The 19,111-nt window shown below is 39.9% G+C and overlaps 1 protein-coding gene across 4 annotated transcripts in view; it reads right to left on the reverse strand.

The window, feature by feature from the left end:
- SPOCK3 (SPARC (osteonectin), cwcv and kazal like domains proteoglycan 3) overlaps window positions 1–14,444 on the reverse strand; it is a 166,459-nt gene extending 152,015 nt beyond the window's left edge. For 2 of the 4 annotated variants that reach the window (XM_071432018.1, XM_071432015.1), the window contains exons 1-2: window positions 14,308–14,438; window positions 13,940–14,116 (exon numbers count right to left, since the gene is read on the reverse strand). In XM_071432018.1, coding sequence (XP_071288119.1) covers window positions 13,940–14,116 — 177 coding nt within the window. In that variant the 5' untranslated portion in view covers window positions 14,308–14,438. Of the gene's footprint in view, window positions 1–13,939; window positions 14,117–14,255 lie in introns of all 4 variants that reach the window. The other 2 variants (XM_071432017.1, XM_071432016.1) reach the window with 2 other exon arrangements.
- Between the last annotated feature and the right edge of the window lie 4,667 nt (window positions 14,445–19,111).

Consider the following 19,111-nt stretch of genomic DNA (forward strand, 5'->3'; position numbering starts at 1 on the left):
CTAAGACTGATACCAACCTGTATCACAGTATCGGTCAATGGTATTGGACTTGAAAATTGAATCTTATAATATAACCTTTATAATGCTATATTAACAAATCATTATACCTGACCATTTCATCACTGATGTTTCAGGATGAAACATTAGTGATGTTCAAACATTAATGGTTGCAGTGAAAATTAAGACTTGGCACTCAGTCTTATTTTCATTGGGTTACTAAGTGATTTAAGGAAATAAGCAAGCTCTTTTCAGTGTAGTAAAATACTGACTCCTAGAAATTGGAATCTGATCTAGTAAAAGAATCACATAAATTCCACTTCTCCAAACAAACACACATAGTAGGCTGCCTACAGAGGGTAACTAGACATCCATAGGGTAAGAATGGGTACTTAAATGCCTTTGGCTGAATATTGTTTTGCAAATAGTGCAGTTCCATTCTCAGAAGAAATCATGAAACAATACTCATGTGATAATAAAGCAGTGATTTTTCTTTAGAAACCCTCTAAATTGCTCTTAAGCTTTCTCCCAAGAATGCTGATTTAATTGCTGCATGCAAGAAAGTAAATAGAGAGAAAAGAACATAAATTGACCAATGACAAAGAACTAGGTGAGAAACAGTAAATCAAAGGACAATATGGAATAATTATTTCATATTTGTGTTATTTTTTAAGACAAACTTTTCTCAGAAAGCTAATACTTAGTGTTTGAAATTTCAGGATTCTTCCCTGTCCTACTAATCTACTTGGGAGCCAGTCATTACAAATATCTGTTCCTAACAACTCAAGCCAAAAATCACTCAGAACAGCAATACACAGCTAAAAACAGTATCAAGTCCTTAACTAATTTTACGCTATTGGAGTAAAACCCTTAACCTCTTTTTAATCCACTATAACTCAATTACTTCTTAAACCTTTGTCCCAGTGAACAACATAGTTTTTTACAGGACATTTTCTGTGCCAAACTGCCCTGGTTTATATTAAAAATTAGGTATATAATTCCTTCTAAATTGATAATAAAACAAAAAAAAAACCATCAAATGACAAAAAAATTCTTCCAAATTCATGACCTAAGTGATAAGATCTGGAATTCTGAATTGATACTCAAGTTTTTTAGATAAGATGTTCTATTTCTGATACAATGCAACTGTACTGCCCAGCTTTCCACTCATCCAGGTTCAGGGAGGGCAGGCAATTTGCATGCTCACTAACTCCAGCCCCCAAGGATGGCTGGTGCTGTTGACCTTCAGTTTCAGAGTTTATAGTCTCATGCATTTAACTGGTTACAGCAGGAGTGATCTTGATTATTTAGATCCAGGTTGAAAAAGGAAGAAATTCTTCCTTCACCCATTTGTCCAGTTCCTTCATACCAAATACATAAAAATAAACTGGTGTAGAAAAGGCATAAAATCACTGGTTCTTGCCTGGAGACTCCAAACAACACTTGAGGTGTTTATGGGACTGACCAGGGACTTGAACCTGGTGTAGAGGTTGAATAGAAAGGGACATTTATCACTGTGACCAGTGTGAAAGAAATCTCCACATGGATAAAATAATTGCTGCAAATCCCTACAGCTGATATAAGAGCAATACAATTTTGACTTTCATTTCATTCTACCCTCATTTCTAATTTTCTGGTGAATGCCATAAAAGGAAAGTGACAAATATTTTTATTTTAGCAACAATATGTAAACATTAACAACCCATTGTTTTGCCTAGTCAAGGAAGGAAATAAATAGCTTAGCAGATTTCTGAATAAAGATTCGGGAAAAATACAAACGTTAGAAACATCAAATGATTGAGTAATTTATTAAGAAAATAAATCTGAGACAGGTGTAACAGAACTTCACTTAAAACTTAAGCAGGATATACCATAATATGAACAGAGATTAAATACAGACTTCAGATAATATAGTTATAATTACACAACGGTATATCTTACCAAAACCTGGTTTTGACTTGTTCTGCTTACAGATTTGTACCTTACTTGGGACATCTAGGAATTAATGATGCCAGATGATCAATCTACTCTAGCACCAGATGCAAGAAACAGCTACTGTGTAAATCTATCCCAGTGTTTTGTTTTGCCATCAGCCCTGTGATTTTCCACAGAATTAAGCCATGCAACAGATGCTTTAATACCTCTGACAAAAGAGGTTACTCAGCTTTAGTTTATAACAATATTATTATCTATATAAATGGCCTTTCTGATACAGGATGAAAATCTTGCCTCAGAACTATTGTCTTGCTATGCACTGTGCAGCTTTTTTAATGCTTGTCTGACTTTATTTATTTCTACTTCATAACTGTCAGCCTCCAATTTACTTGACTTTCTGTGCTGCTCTGCAAGTGCAACATGTGATTCAGCAGAAGGGGAGAGCAGAGTGATCATACAATCTGCAATTCACTGCAGGAGCTGGGCATGTAAAGGAAGCACAGGGGCACCTACACTTCCATGAAGCAACACAGCAAATCAATCAGACACAGAATTCAAATACACAAACAGAAATCCTTGAAGATTAATTAGCCAAAATGAAGTACTTCGATTCAGGTCAGTGAAACTGATTTTTTTGTGCCTACACCTTGCAAATGGCTGAAGAAGGGAGGCAGGGGGAAGAGCTGTAGAATAACAACTTATTCAGGAAAATAACTTTTTGAAAAGGAAAATAAAATCCCCAGTCAAATACAGTAACTTAACAAAATAAAGAAATGTTTTCATTGTACTCCATAAGTTGCAACAAACTTGTAATTCTCTTATACCTCTAAAAGCAAAAAGAAAAATAAAAGAAAAAAATCCCCACACAATAATCTTGTTATTTATACTACTTTATACCACTAGAGAGGTTTTTCTAATGTAAAGGACTTATTGGATAACTTAGTTTCTTCTCCAGTTCAAGTTTGCTTTCTTTCCATTTTTCAAAGATGCAAAATATATCCAGAAGCCTGTTTTGTAGACTTTATGGTCAAATAATGATTTCAAATAAGCAGACTGGCAAAGTTCCACCTCTCACAAACATCAGTGAACATATCCTCAGTGACCTCCATTAGACAAGAGTCCCTGAAAACCAGGTTCAGATCCAGACTAATACAGCATCATTCCAGAGAAATCCAGTGAAGATTTGATAAAATGGAGAAAAGAAAACAATCCTAAATCTTCAAGGAGAAATGTTTCACTTCCTGAGAAAGTCCTTAAAAATACACTATTTGAACAACTTCCTTTAACAATTCAGATGTTATAAGGTTGGCTGACTACACATCCCTTTGAAATTATAATTAATTCAGCATTATGAAGATTATTTCCTTTCCTTCATTTTCCTTCAATCAACCACTTCTCTTGATCAACATGAGACATAAAATAATACATCATAATGTCTTTTGTTTCATCTCTATGCTTGATTACTCTTGGCAGGTTTTTTGTTCTAATGAGCAAGCTGTTTGGTTACAGCTACCTAAGTTAAAATAACCGAAAAATTAACTTGTGAAATCTGAAAATACTTCATTTTCAAGCTTAAATTTGTTTTAATGCAGTATAAATGAATGATGCCTATTGACATATTGTAACTCAGTTGTATAAATACTGTGAAAAATTTTACAGCTATAGAAATTCTAGCTTCAACTAGTAATTTTTTTGGTAATTTAAAAAAAAACAAAACATCTTTCTGATATAACAAAGCAAGAGTAGGATCTGTGTATCTGGGAATTAAGCACGTACAAATTACTAACCTTTATCTGCATTAGACTAAAAAGCAAAGATATCTGTAGAAGAAGCAGCACTAAACAGATATTACTAACCAGATAAACTCTTTATTATTAATAAGGTTTGACAGCAATTTACAATATTTTAGGGAAAAAGATTTCCTAACGTTCATGCTGTTGAATAGTCCAACTACAATCAAACTGGGCTGGAAAGCCACAGTCCAATTGTAAAAAAATTCAAGATTCCTTTACTTTCCAGCTAAAAGAGTTTGACAAGAAGGATCTTTTTAAAACCTTGACTATGTAAGATGCCATCACCATCACATTTTACAATCAGATAAGCACTGTTAGAAACAACATCAGCTTTGCTTCACAGAATAATTTCTCACATTTTCTTTAAGTATTATTTTTATAACTTCTCCCACCTTTCTTGGAGAAGCTGGAGTTCAAACAAACATTTCTTGATAATCTCTACATGTTTGTAGCAATACTTGCCTTGTTCTTATGTGATATTTATAGGAATGTAAAAAAAGATGTAGTTATTCCAGTCAGTGAGCTGAAACTATTGCATATAACTGCCTCACAAATCTGAGATATGAATTCAGAATTACTTCATTCTGCACACCACAAACATTGTTAAACCCGTGTCACCTTCAGTATATATCCAAAAATGATCTGCAATCAATGGAGTATCAAATGGTAAGATAAAACTGCAGACATGGTGGGGTTGGACCTATAAAATACTTCTAACATTCTTTGAGGTATTTTGCTCCACAAAATGAGGGATAGACAGCGTAGAATCACTTTACATTTTTATTGATCTGAGGTACCAGTTAGCATAAGGATGTGTGCCCTCCCACACACATAGCCTCATTCACTTATTAAAAAAAAAAAAAACAAAACAAAAACACCCAACACAGTAGCTCAACTTTTCCATGTGCTGGACATCAAATACTCTAAATATCAGTACTTTAAAACCTTCTGGGGGAAAAAATGACATTGTCTGCCAATGGGTTATGGTACTCAAAAATGTCAGAATTCTATTTACAGAGTGTGCTACAATCCAAATCTAGAAAGCTTGCAGGAAAAAAGTGGTAGTTTCATACACCCTAAGAAACTATCATTTTTACACAGGAATGAATAAAGGAAAGATAGGAATTGTAAACATTCAACATAGGAAAAAAGCAAGCAAAGACAGAAGGTTATGGTAGCTTTTGTCCAAACCACAGTTCTACCACTGTGTAGAACCCAGTTTATAAATCCACATTCAGTACTAGTGAAAAATGTTGAAATATTTTGAGGTTTTATTTGTCTATCTTATTCAGTCAGTACAAATCTACATAGTTAATTCTACTTCTGCATATCCCTCCCTCTCCATCCTTATGAGACTTCACCCACAGATCTCAGAGAGAAATCTCATGATTCATAATCATGTTACATTTAAATTAGCTAAGACATTACTTACAGTGACTGCAAGGCAGTTTTGGGCATACATCCCTGCATGCTTTGAGAGGATACTTTCTTTTGAGGAGCCCAGAAATATCACTGGATATTACAGGTGGAACTAATTGCTTCTTTTTCTAACATAATTGAGTCTTTTTCTTAATAGTGTAAAAAAATTCTGTCCCCTCATGCCCCAAGTACCAGAGTTCATCAAAACAGGACCTTGTAACTGTCTACCAAGAAGTCCTGAATAAACTTAAATATATACACCTGTAAAAATAAGCACATGTATGAAAAATGGAACAGTTTAATAGTTTAGGAGAGAAATGCTAGACTGAATAAGATTTAGAAAAATTGTTATGCACTTAGTGTGCTTTAATCCAGTTCACATATGAAATATTGTGCACTATTTGCAATACAGTTAGCAATCTGACAGCCCTTTGCTGGCTTTGTAAAGTAGGAGCTCTTCACATTCATGTGTTTTGTTCCTGGATGTTGGAAAAAAGATTGCCTACCTATTTCTTAGTACGCTTAAAGACTTGAAAACCAGATTAAAAGTATGTATCGTGGGGACTATCATAATGAAAACTCTGAAGCCATTTCTCTATCTTCCTTAAGATTTGAATTGGCTTGCAACAAGTTCCAACATCAACTGTGATTTTTCACATGAAAGCAATTGGCTTTTATTGACAACACACACAAGAAAACGCTATGAAGATGGTAGAATAGAAATCCTTTGAAATAGCAAATTAGCATAAGAAAAATCAAGCACTTATTCCAGTCATTTCGTATTTGGGCCAAAAAGGAAACACTTTCAGATCAGACCAGTATGAATTTAAATGGGGATCTTCCTTACTCTTCTGCAAAACAGCATAAATCTGTTTCCTAGATCATCTGGGAATATTGCAGCTAATTAATTCCCTCATAGTGCAGGCCTTAGAGAGCAAACCTTTATCTGTGCCAGTAGCACACAAAGATTGCTGAAACCTGAAATGCTTTTGCCAAAGAAGAATTTTTGGGTGCAATATAATGTGTGAGGATATAAGTAAATAAGCCACTATACACAGGCAAGCATGTTGTCAAATCCAATGGTCTTCTCTGGCCCTAAACTTTATGAATACCAAGAATTCTCAGAGCTTGACACAGACTTTCTAAGCCTGACTAAAGTGGTTAACTTGCTCTGTCGCAAAAGGCTGGAAGGCCATGTTATACAATGGCTTCTTGTCACTGCTCCTTTACCTACCAGTCTATTCTTTTCACTTCTAAGAATCACTGCTTGGATTTTCTCCTAAAGTGATGTTCCAGTCACCAACACAAGCCCTGCCAAACCCTCAAAACGTATATGCATCATTAAATATAGATCCCCACACTCTTCATATTAATACCTTCCTGCTGCTTTAATGAACAGCTGGTAGAACACATCATTTTTCACATGCAGTAGCATATAACAAGGACTAACTTCTGTGCTTCTCACTGCTATGCTACAAAGATTTAACAACTGGAATGAATTTCATCACCAAGAGCAAGCTCAAAAATGTCAAAGGAGTTTGTTTTCAGTTGCATATAGGCCCCAGTGTAAGTGCACTACCTAAAATTGTTTGATGACTTGCAGACATTTTTAGAGAGATACTGAACAAGCTCCAAACTGACAGTCTCTTCTGAGTCAATGATTATATATCACACAGGAAAATAAAAAATTAATTCAGAAGAATTTTCTGCAGCAAAATGTCAAGCACTGGACGGTCTTTAATAACAACATATTAAAATAATACTTTTTGGAAGTAGTGAAGTACCAAAAATTTTGAATTATTTCAATCTTTTTAACCCATTCTCCTATTGTGTTCTGTTAAAGCAGCCACTTGCAAAGATAGTAACAGAGCAGTGATACCACATCTTCATCATAATGTGATAAGCTTTGTCATGGGTTATAATTTCATTCTATCTCTCCTTGTGTCCTGTCCAAGGTTACTACCTTAAACTGCACCACCTTTTTTAGGTACATCATTAATTCCTACATAATTTTTCCTGCTGCCATCTATCAGTGTCAAATGGGAAAGTAGAAGTGAAAAACCATAAAAAAAAAAGTCTAACAAATAACTAAAGGTTGTTCAAATTAGGTAAGAATGCCCAGTGAAGCTCTGATCACTGATATAACAAGCCACTACCTTTTCTCTTTCAGAAATAAAATTTCAAGAAATTTGAAAATTACAAAAAACTTTAATACAATCCCCTATGCTGGCATTTACTAGCATGGCCTCCATAGTATTTGTTTCTAAAGCAAACAGGCAAGATTTTTAACATTAGACATAGTAGGACTTTGAGATGCAGAAAAGGAAATGATCAATAGTTACTATTAAAATATGTCAAGTTCAGAAAAATAGGATAATAGAAAAACAACAAGCAATAGGAGAAACACCATTCCAAAATCAATATCAAAATTTTTAAAAAGGTCTACATTAGAAATATTAGCACAAAACAAAACTACAGCTATTTTACTGAAGTATTTTTTCAATACTGATAAAAAAGTGATAGAAATACTGTGGTTAGAATAAAAGTTTCCTTAGGCTTGAATACATGGGAGTTGCTCTAAAACTAGCTTCCAAAAAAAAGTACCAGTTGCTGAAAGGTTTTCTTTTTTCCTTTGGCATATCTTGCAGGGAGAACGTGGACACACCAAGAGTCATGACAACATGGACATGACACAGAAACAACAGACAACTTCTTCAACTCAGTCAGGGGAGCCACACTCAGAAACTGACCAACACTTGCAAACATAATAATCCAAGATATTATTTCTCTTTTCTGCAGAGAGTTACATCAAATGCTTCAATTACCACGAATTAATAGAAACAAAGGAGATAGGCAAAAAGGATTAATGGTGTCAGTCTAAAAATATTCCAATTCTGCTCAATCCACTGTTTTCTATGTTCTGCCACCCCCTATAAAACCTCTTAGGCATCTTTCCCTTCAGATTGTAAAGCCAAGATAGCCTATGCAGTTTCTGCTACTGTTACCATCTATTTGTGAATTACAAAGCTATATATACTACACCATAATAAGCACAGATGGCTAGAGTCAATCCCAATAAGATTTAATGGAAAGACAAGAGAAGACTGGGTATCCATAGCCACTAAATAACCTACAGCATATAAAATAAAGATTATTCTTCAGAGAAAGGAGATGAAGATAAGATGAAACAATGTTATCAGCTTTACTTTAGATTATGAGGGCAATCTAAGGAAAAGCACATTACCATTTACTTAACTTCTAAACGTCAGCTACATAAAGAGCTTCCAAGTTAATGCCTTCCGAGAGACATTTAGGAGTTCAGTGTTAACAATAGCTTGAGATTAGTAGACTCTGCCTTTTCAGCCAAAAAAAGTATTTGGCACTAGAAACAGGCAGCAAAAGCAGACCATAGGAAAAGTAATCTGCAAAAGAAAACAGGAATCCATACTCAAGAATGAATTAAAGGCACATAAAAATTAGACACTTTTGTCTATAACACAGAAGAAAGGAAAAATTAAGATTTGCATTATTCTTTCCCATTATAATTTGTTACATTCTATCTAGAAGTTATGAACAATTCAATAGCTTCTTAAATTTCCTAATTAATTAAAATTAATACAAATTCCGGACACTTTCCCATATTTTACAGTTTAAAAAAGAGCAGTCAAGTCCTTATTAAGCTTCATTTCAAAGGCAGTAATTACAGGTGAAGGTACAAAATACTTATTTTGTCAGACCTCCTAGGCTTCAAAATTTTTCCTCCTTCACCATATTAATAAAACTCAGGTCATACAAAGTAAGTCATGGGTAAAAGGGACTGACACTACTTTAGAAGTGCTAGTTTCAGCTAACAGTGGCATGTGGAAAAGATTCAAAGCCTTATTTGCAAAAGTAACTTTATTACAAGATCTTGGTTTAACTTAGGTTTAAGGCAACACAAAAAAGCAGCTCATCTTTCATGTTTTCAATTGCATTTTCTCCTGACATCATGATCATGACATATGCATGCTGTAAAAGAGCTGCTATACCAAATAACCCAATAATAAGGTTTTTTACCCTGAACTATAAAAAGTACTGAAGAAATAAGACCACCAAAACATTTTTCACAACTAATGAGTTAACATGAGTTAGAGAAAAGACCATGACTGATGCACTATCCAGTCCTAAATACTGACTTCCTCTAAAGTACATTTAGGATCCTCCATAAACTATGAGGGCTTCTTGTCCATTGCAAAAATCTTGTTGAACAAAAGTCCTCCTCCTCCTCAAGTCAAGTCACTGGTACTCCACTCTTAAAGCATGAAAACCTTCCGAATATTTACACGGTAATCCCACAATAAAGTGCAAAGAACTTGTGATGAATCCCCTTTAAAAGGGCCTTTGGCTTTCTCAACTGTACAAAGATGTAGTTGTGATCCACACAGAGATGTTCAGCTCAAAACAGTAACGCACAGTTGGCATGGAGCTTAACTGAGGGGCAGTGTTCGTTTTTGAGAAGCCTTAAACCTCCAAAACAGACAAGGGAATAATTAATGCTGGCTATTCTGAATTGCTATGGAGACCTAATGTTCAATTTATCTCCTTTCCAAACACAGAGGTCTAGTTTTCACTAATGTTGAAAAAACTTACTCTTTAAATACTTCCAAAAGACTCCTCTGGGAAGCCAAGCTGCCCGAACTTGCCACATGTAGAAGGCAACACATTCAATGGTCAATGTGAGAAAACCTCACAGCAAAGCAGAGTAAAAAGGAGTACTACCAGTGCAAACTTCCTCTTCCTAGCTGTTTGGTTTTACAGTCTGTTCAATTTTCTTCTACTTTCTGCACCCTTGATATTAAGATGGTGGGATGATAGTTAACGCTATAGTATGATGCAGCTGGTTACAATGATCAACCAACCCTATTATTCTGTAGCAATACTATGACACAGTTGAGTTGTGGAACTCATTTATCAACTTAAATTTGAAAATACAGCAATCACTTAAATTTTGACCTGTGAAAAGGTATATATCTCATTTAACTTGCTTTTACCAAGCAAGTAAAACCCAACATCCCTCTTCCAGCTGCAAATAAAATTTACCATGTAAAATACAGTCTTTTTAATGAACACAAATGCACAAGACACCTTACAAATATCAATTAATAAAATTAGTTACTCTATAGAACCTTGCTTCATTATATTTTAAAGAAATTAAAAATTCTGAAAAAAGCTTGAAAGATTTTCAGGTAGTGATACAACAGACAACTAAGGTTGTATGCAATTTTGTCCAACTGACTTTAAAGATATAAAAAGACAAAATGATTTTAAATGACAAAGCCACTCTGTTTTGTTCTAAGATTAAAAACACTACCACTATTTGGAAAGTAATCAGAAAGAGAAAAATAATTGCTATATTCCAATACTCTGTTTTTCTCCACAGATTTACAGCATTATGAGTAATGAAGGTTTGCTAGATAAGATTTAGGATGCTCAAAGTAGGAGAGCATAAATGTAATGCCATTTCTCAATCACATTTTTCAAAAGCAATAATCTTTATTTCAGACAAACTGCAGTATATGTATATATATTTATCAAGTGTCTAGTGCTATCATCATAGATAAAACCATTACCACAAAGCACTATCAATATAACAAAATATGAATGAAGAAGATTTCCCTAACAGCATCTACTGAAAAGCCTCAGCTCCCAAGCCTGAAATAAACTGAGGATCCATTCCCATGGGCTAGAACCTCCCAGCATCCTGACAGCACTGGCTGCTGAAGCAGCCTAACCAGGCAGCTTGGAAAACCTTAATAAACACATGAACCCTGAGACTTACTTTACTGACAGATGTGAATAGTTGCAGCTACTCAGCAACTGGACTGCAGCACAAGATGGGGTTGAAAACTCTTCCTCCCACAAATAAATGTACCCTTGTATAGAATCCAAAATGGTTTGACTTGCACATACAACTTAACGGAGATGGTATTTGACACATCCCATCTCCTCCATCTTTAAGATGAAAAGTCTCCTATTTAAAAACAAGACCATTCTCAATTTTTGCTCAAGTAAAAGAAGTGGGAAGGTAGGTAGCCTCTAACACACATCTAGTCATCCCGCTGTTATATGTTAAGGCACAGTTCTTGCCTAGACCTACTGCATTATTTCCAACAGATTTGTCAGAATTATCAAGATCTTTCACAAGAAATGAAAAGTCAGTTACAGTTCTGCCTGTACAAAGTACTGAAAATATCTTAGCTAGTAATCACACATTAATAACACTTAGTGACAAAAATGACATTTTAGGGTACGTTAAGAGAGCTAGGTTTAGAGATGGCTTGGCTTTTGGCTTTTTATAAATAAAATATCATATCCTGGTTTAGCAGGTTCTGTAAGGGCTCCCTTTCTGAATGACTGTGTTCTTTCTCACTGTGATCTAAAGCTCTTAAGAAACTGAGCCAATGAGCCAGAAGTCAGGGTCATTATCTTTCACATTAATCAGTCCTGTCAGTTAAGTCTTAAGTTAAGCTTTTAAATACTTCTTTTCACACCAGAATTCCATCTCACCCTTACATCTGTAGGGTATCGAAAGCCTGCAAAAAATATCCTACTCCGACCAGAGAATTAAATTACAAACACAGGCCTTGCATACCTTGATTTTAACTCTGCAAGACAGTTACCCCTACACATGTTTCAAATGCTGCTGTCCTGTTCCTTAACAGGAGGCCACTTTGGAATCACTCATCACATTGCTAATCACAATTTCAAAACCAACAAATTACAGTCACACAAGTAAATTTACTAATTTTATAAAAATGTAGGATGGCAAAACTTCTCCACCATGTTATATTTAAGTATGATAATTGATAAGTGTTCTTACAAGATATTTTTCTAATGCATTCTTGTGCAGGTAGATTAACATAATTTTGGAGGGTGGTCTACAGTTATATGTTATGAATTACTGAAAACTACCCATCCATGCTTTACAGGGAGAGCCTTGTAATATTAAATAAATATTCCAGACTGGGTACCAATCAGCAGGACATAAGCATGCTGCACAAGAAATAAAAGCATACACTTCACTGAAGCACCAGCCTTATAAAACTCACACAGTGTAAAAATAAGCCAGCATATTTGCAAATTGCCTCAGAAGAATCAGTATGCAGTATTCCTCAAAGCAGTCACTCTTAAAACCCTTGGGGACACCTACTTGTCACAGAATAAATTATCTGGCTAATATCCAATATTACAGTACACGTCAGTGGGCACCCAGGAGACGGGCATTAGAGAGCACTTAGCTTCCTCAGCCTTGCAGGTTAGTCCTTACATAAATGACTTTGCCCAATTACAAAACATAACTGATGATTGTATTTTGGAGTTTTCTAGCAGCAGTCTTTAATCCTAGAACATTTTTATAGCACCAGATTTTCGCTTGTTTTTTTTTTTTTTCCCCAAAATCACAGGTCCCAATGCACGACATACTGAACTAATATTTTTCACATGAACCTAAGCTCTTTTATTTTTAAGATATGCAAGGCAAACAAAAATATCTGATGACTGACTGGAAGTGCTCTCAAACACCAGAATTAGGCTGTATAATAAAAACTATTGTGAAAATAAGTTCTCCCACAACTCTGGTAGCTCTTTCCCAGTTGCTTAAGATAAATAGCCAAGTTAGCATCCCACAGACATAAAGCTAGAAAATACATCCATCACAAGACATTACAGGTCTCAGAAAAATAAGAGACTTATTGGAGACATTTACTTTGCTTTGCTACAGCAAACCGCAGTCACCAGCAGGCTGTAGAACAAGAAGAAACCTGTTGCCTCTGAAGTTGCAAACCAAATCAATGCTTTACACCAAATCAAAATCCAGTACGTTAAACAGTAAAGAAAAGAGAAAATTATTTTGCATGGTTGGAATTCGGATTTTTAAAAGTGACACCAAGGGACGCAGGATACTGGATGCTCAAAGAAAAGCTTTTCCACTGAAAGAAATGTGAACGGCTTTTGAAAATAGGTTGCGTTTTACTGAACTTGCGGCAAACGCAGCCCGAACTAGGCGCACAGGCGAAGCACGCTGAGGACAGAGCCACCTTACAGCGGCAGGTTTCGTAACTGATGAGATTCGGGTCAGGCTGGGGCTGCTGCTCCCGGGCTCCGGGCACGGCGCTCCGGACACGGCGCAGCGCTGCGCCGAAGCCCCGCACCCCCGACACCGAGACCCGGCCGTGAGCGCTGCCCCTTCTCCCCCGCCCTGCCAGCCGGCACTAATGACAGGGCACGGCGAGACGCGGCGGTGCCGGCCGCTGCCGCTGCTGCCAGGTGCCCGGGGAGGGAGAGGGGGAGGGAGGGGGCTCTGTCCCAGGGGGCTCTGTTCCGGCGGAGCGGCGAGCCCCGGCCCCGCGCCCCCACCGCATCCCCTCCCGCAGCGGGGCGGGCAGCGGGAGGAGGGAGGACGAACGCGGCTCTCCCCCTCCACGCCTGGCGCCCCGCAGGGCGGGAAGCGGCTCCCGCGGCCCGGCCCGCCGGGCCCCAAGGTGCGGGCTGGGTGCCCCGCACAGCCCGGGCACGCCGGGCGCTCCTGCCCGCTCCGCGGCGGAGCGCACCGGGAGCTGCCCGGCGGGACCCCCAGCCTCCTCGCCGAGGCGCCGCAGACAATTATTTAAGAATTAAAATTCGGGGAGAAGGGGGAAAGTTGAGGCTGTACCCCAGCCCCCGCTCCTCGAGGGATGCCCTACACCCTGCAGGAACGGAACCGGCGGGAGCGGGCTGGGCGCGGCTGCCGGCTGGCAGGGTGGAAGGGCTGAACTTACGTCTCGAAATTTGTTCCACTGCCCGACCTCCTTGTCGTACTGGGAGACGGTCGTGAGCCATTGTTTATCGTCCAGAAAATTGCCGCTGTCCGGTCTGCCCCCGGCCGCCGCCGCCGCCGCCGGGCTGCACCAGGCTGCTGCACACACGCACACCAAGGCTGCCGCCGCCGTGAGCATCTGGGCGAGAGGAAACACGGGCAGGGGGGTTACCCACGGCGGAGCCCGAGCCCGACCCCAGCCGGGGGCTGCCGGCGGGGGACGGGACAGCCGCCGGCAGGGGACGGGACAGCCGCCCGCGGCGGGCCCCCTCGCCCACCTGAAAGCGACGCCCCGGGGGAAGGGGAAGGGAAGGCAGCCCAGCCCGTCACCTTGCTGCGCGCCCCGCACCCGCGCTCCTCGCCGCGGCCGGAAAGGCGGCCCCGCGCCCGCTCGCTCCCCGCACGCGCCGCCGTCTGCGGCCGCCCGTCCGTCCGCCCCGCTCCCGCGCCGCGCGCGCCGCCCGCCCCTCGCCCCGCCCCGCCCCCGCCCCGCGCCGCGCCGCGCGCCGCACCGGGAGAGGCGCGCGCCCGCCTCTCCCGCCGGGAACCGCGCGGGGCCGGCAGCACCGGCACATCCCGGGCACCGGCACATCCCGGGCACCGGCACACAGCCCCGGGCACCGGCACATCCCGGGCACCGGCACACCCCCCCGGGCACCGGCACACCCCCGGGCACCGGCACACACTCCCGGGCACCGGCACACACTCCCGGGCACCGGCACATCCCGGGCACCGGCACACCCCCCCGGGCACCGGCACATCCCGGGCACCGGCACACACTCCCGGGCACCGGCACACCCCCGGGCACCGGCACACACCCCCGGGCACCGGCACACCCCGGGCACCGGCACACACCCCGGGCACCGGCACACACCCCCGAGCACCGGCACACCCCCGCCGAGCCCTGCCCGACTCCGCAGCAGCCGCGCGGTGCCGCCGCCTCCTCCAGGTGGGGGTGGATGCCGCCGGAACTTCGCTCCAGCTTCGCTGGCTCCTCGCAGCCCGAGTTAGATCGGCGAAAAGCCCCAGGCGGACACGATCCTTCCGAACTCACAGGCACAGACAGAACTTCCCGCGCCTGCGGGACAAGGAGAGACACGAGCTCGCGGGGCGCCTCTGAGCGCTGATGGAGGCGCACTGTGATGCCGCCTGCCCGTGTTATCCCTTTCGTAAGGATCGTGCACACTTCCCTCTCTTTCTGGCTTTTGTCTTTTAAAAAAGCAAGAGTGGGTTAACTCCAAGTCTTTAATGACAACCATGAGCAACCATGCTTTCCCGAATTAGTTAAATTTAATTTAGAATTGAGCAAGGGGCAAGAATAGCTCATTTACCTATCCAGCATTCCTGCCTCCATATTTAAGTTCTATTTGCCGTCCTGTTGACCTCTCTAATCCAATTTTTAATGTTAGCTTTATTCCCTAGACTTGAGTCACGCGCTGCTTTTTAGGTTTGTATTAGCCGCGTGGTGCAAGGATTCGCCAGAGGGAGCGGGGCAGAGGCTGAGGGGTGGCCTCTGTGGGAAGAGGTGTGGGACTCTCCCGTTTCGGGACCAGCCGGCTCCTGGCAGCTCCACTGCGGACACTTCGCGGCCACAGCTGAGCCGTTCGGCCAAGCTGGCGGTGCCTCCGTGAAAGCATCGCTGAGAAAGGGCAGAAACGCTGCGCGGGGAGGGGAAGTGGGGACAGAAACGGTGGCAAACAGCAGGGAACGCCGGGGCCAGAGAGGGAGGAGAAGGTGCTCTCCGGGGCAGAGCGCTGCAGACCCTGACAGACTCATGCCAGAGCAAAGGGATTTACCCAGAGAAACTCGGGCAAGCCCAGACCGGAGCTCATTTTCCGGAAGGACTGCAGCCGATTGGAAAGCCATGCCAGAGCAGAGGGAAAGTGTAAGAAGGAACGAGCAGTGAAGAGAAATTGTTACATGCTGACTGTACGTGCCCTCAATTCTCTCTGTGCTGGTCACGGAGAGAGGAGTTTGGAATTAAGAGGAGCCTGGGAAAAGAAGGGAGAAAAGTTGTTCTTTTAACGTGTGTCTTCGCCTTTAGCATTACTCAAACTAGCTGTTACATTTTTATTTTAATTGGCAGTAAATCTTCTTCCAATCAAATTTGTTTTGTCTGCAACAGTAATCGATAAAGAGTATTCCTGATTTTATTTAACCCATGAGCTCTCTCACTCCTATTCTTCCTAGACTCGTCCTGCTGGGGAGAGGGGCTGTGAGCAGCTGGGTGAATGTTTGGCTGTTAGCCAAGATTAACCCACTGCGAGGTAGCCAAGTATATCAAGTATGCAACACTCTCAGTGTCGTTGCTGAAAGTTTTTTCTGTGGTAAAATATGAGTTACTTTCAGACCTGGTACTAGGGTCAAGTCCATCAAGAGATTCTCTGATGGCATAAAAATGCCACTTCATGCAAATAGAGAACTGATTATGAGATTGCCACTGATTTTAACAAGTTTTGATTTTGGTCATGAACTGTAACTACAGACAGATAGTAGAGTATTAATTAAATCAAATAACCTACATCATACAGTACATAATACATGCCATTTTGTTCCTAAACTTGTGTCACTAAAATCAATGAAAATCCTGTCACTCGTATGACAGAGGATGATTGCCAGATTAGGATTTATGTGCCTGACTCTAAAAATGCTACCTATCCAGAATGATATTATATTCTGTAATAAATGAATCATAAAATTCAAAGCAAATGGATAGAGGGACTGCACAGAGGCTAAATAAGAATCAATAAAACAGTCATGTTATGCTCAGGGTGGGTTATAGTGTCAGTGCTTTACAGAATCATTCTCTGACAATCCAGTTTGTACTTGTCAGTCTTAATGTTAATTTCCTACAAATTGCTTTGCCCTTTGGCAAAGAAGAAAGTTCTCAATAAAGCTAATGTGTTGTTTGGGGTTTTTTTTAAGAATTACTTATTTAAACTTTTTTTAACAGCATCCCAATTCCTGAATTTGTGTTTTCACTTACCCAGCAGTAAGGTGATCTAGTTTTGTTCTGATTTGCTTCACCTGTGTTTGACGATTTCCTCCAGATAATGTTAGTACTTTTAAGTTATTGTTCATCTTTCTATACTTAGAGAAGAGGAATAAAAGTGGCTAAGATTTGCATTCAGTAAAAATCCTTAGAAAGGGGAAATCTCTTATGGTTTGAGTTTTACAGAAGTTTCACTGCAATTTGTCTAAAAAGTGATCTTCAACACCTATCACTGCAGTTTCTACTGACAACACATACTAATGATCAATTATATGTAATTTTGCCTGAACCAAGCTATTTGAAGTCTTTAATAATTCTAAATGTATTCCTTATAATTTTAACCACTCTGATCTCCACATAATTGGTTTAAGAGCCTCATTCTGATCAAGGACTTTATGCAAGTTGGTAATTCCATTTATTCAAGTACACAATGATACTTGATTGAAATGGCATTTTGAAGATACAAAACTAACAAGTTTTCTTTTTCTTTTCCTCAATAATTTCACTTCTCTTCAAAGATTAAATCTATGCACCTTGAGAAGTACTCTTTATTTTAAATGTACATACATTTCTTACAGAAAATGTAACTATTGTTACATGCTGACGTGTTTAACAATAGCATCTTAAAGATGTGACAGGGAATCTGTTACTGCAGCAGTGGTAAGAGAATAATACTAATGGTAACGGGAATATGATTTTGAAATGAGAGTTTAGAAACTCTGCCTCATAGCTCTTCACCATTTTCCAGTCAAGAAGCATTGTTGTTATTAACAAAAAAACTCTTTCTTCTCGATTCCAAAACATGATCTATTTTGCAAATTTTTGGTAACAAATATTTCAATATTAAGACTTACTAATTTAGAATAATAACTTTTCAGATGTCTTCCCCTCTGAGTAGTTGATGAATCCTACAGGGAGGTAGCAATGAAGATGGTGTAGCTGGTAAGTTGGAATACTGATGTGAGTAATATGGTTGTTGCACAAGGAAAAGGATGGAAAGAGAATAAAAGAGGGAGTATACATTTAAATATGTATTTTGTGTACACATCTGTGTGTTATATGAAAAAGCGCTGGAATTCCGTAACGTATGCATGAAGTTATACATTGGAAGAAAAGTTTGTATGCATAGGTTCCATATGCATGGAAGAGAAGGGACATGCTGAGAAATTATTAGGAAATGGAAGGAAATTTATGCCCTGAATAGTGTCACAAAAGTGCTTTACTCACTTCCTGCAAATGAAGGATATGTTCATTTAAGGCAATTAAGTATGGAGGTCATTTTTTGAAAGTATTTTAACTGCAAGGGCTGTGCTATTATATTTGAATAAACTTATGTTGAAGGGAATCCCAAGGGAACACCTAGGCATCCCACTGCCCACAAGCAAAACCAGAAATTCCTTGTCACTGCTGGTAGATGTCAATCCAAATCTACTTCTAGAATCACCACTGTTGGAGTCTGTCTGTGGTAGAAACTCCACACTGATCTGTGTCAACAGGTTTTACTAGACTAATTTTGGAAGAGGTTTCCAATACCTGAAACAAGTTGATCTTACTGCAATTTAAGCTTAGAATTTATGGTTAATCCTATTCACCAAAAATATGAAGAACAAATTACTCTTTTCCTCTAATCAGCAGTCTTTCCCATGTTGGAAACTATTGTAACCCCACTTTGTATTTCGTCCCAATGATATGTTTATTACCATATTTTTACCCTGTTCTTTTAATCTTATACCATGATTTTGAGATCTCTGATCACTTTATTATCCCACTGAATTGGGCATTGAGGTTTTTCCATCATCAATGTCTAGAACACTAGAACACCATTGAACAGAGCAGAGGATTTACTTCATAAACATAAATTATTTTGGCTTGATTGTCTTTGGTATCTTCCAGACATTTGGACATACTGTGCTGAATTACATGTCCCTGTATTTTCCAGAAATTGAAGGTTGAATGATAAGAGTTTCATTTTCTGACCCTTTTTCATCCACTTTTTTGAAAGTCCCTTTTTAAAGAAACCCTTTAATTTGCTTTGGTTTTTTACAGCCATCTGGTACCTGCTTGTTCTCTACAGTTTCTCAAAAGCAATGACTAACAATTTTGAGATCCTTTCAAACAATTCTGTGAATATTCAGGGCAGAG

Source organism: Agelaius tricolor, unplaced genomic scaffold (assembly GCF_023055355.1).
Source record: "Agelaius tricolor isolate 1412-34295 unplaced genomic scaffold, bAgeTri1.0.p SCAF_8, whole genome shotgun sequence".
In the NCBI taxonomy this organism is placed as follows: domain Eukaryota; kingdom Metazoa; phylum Chordata; class Aves; order Passeriformes; family Icteridae; genus Agelaius; species Agelaius tricolor.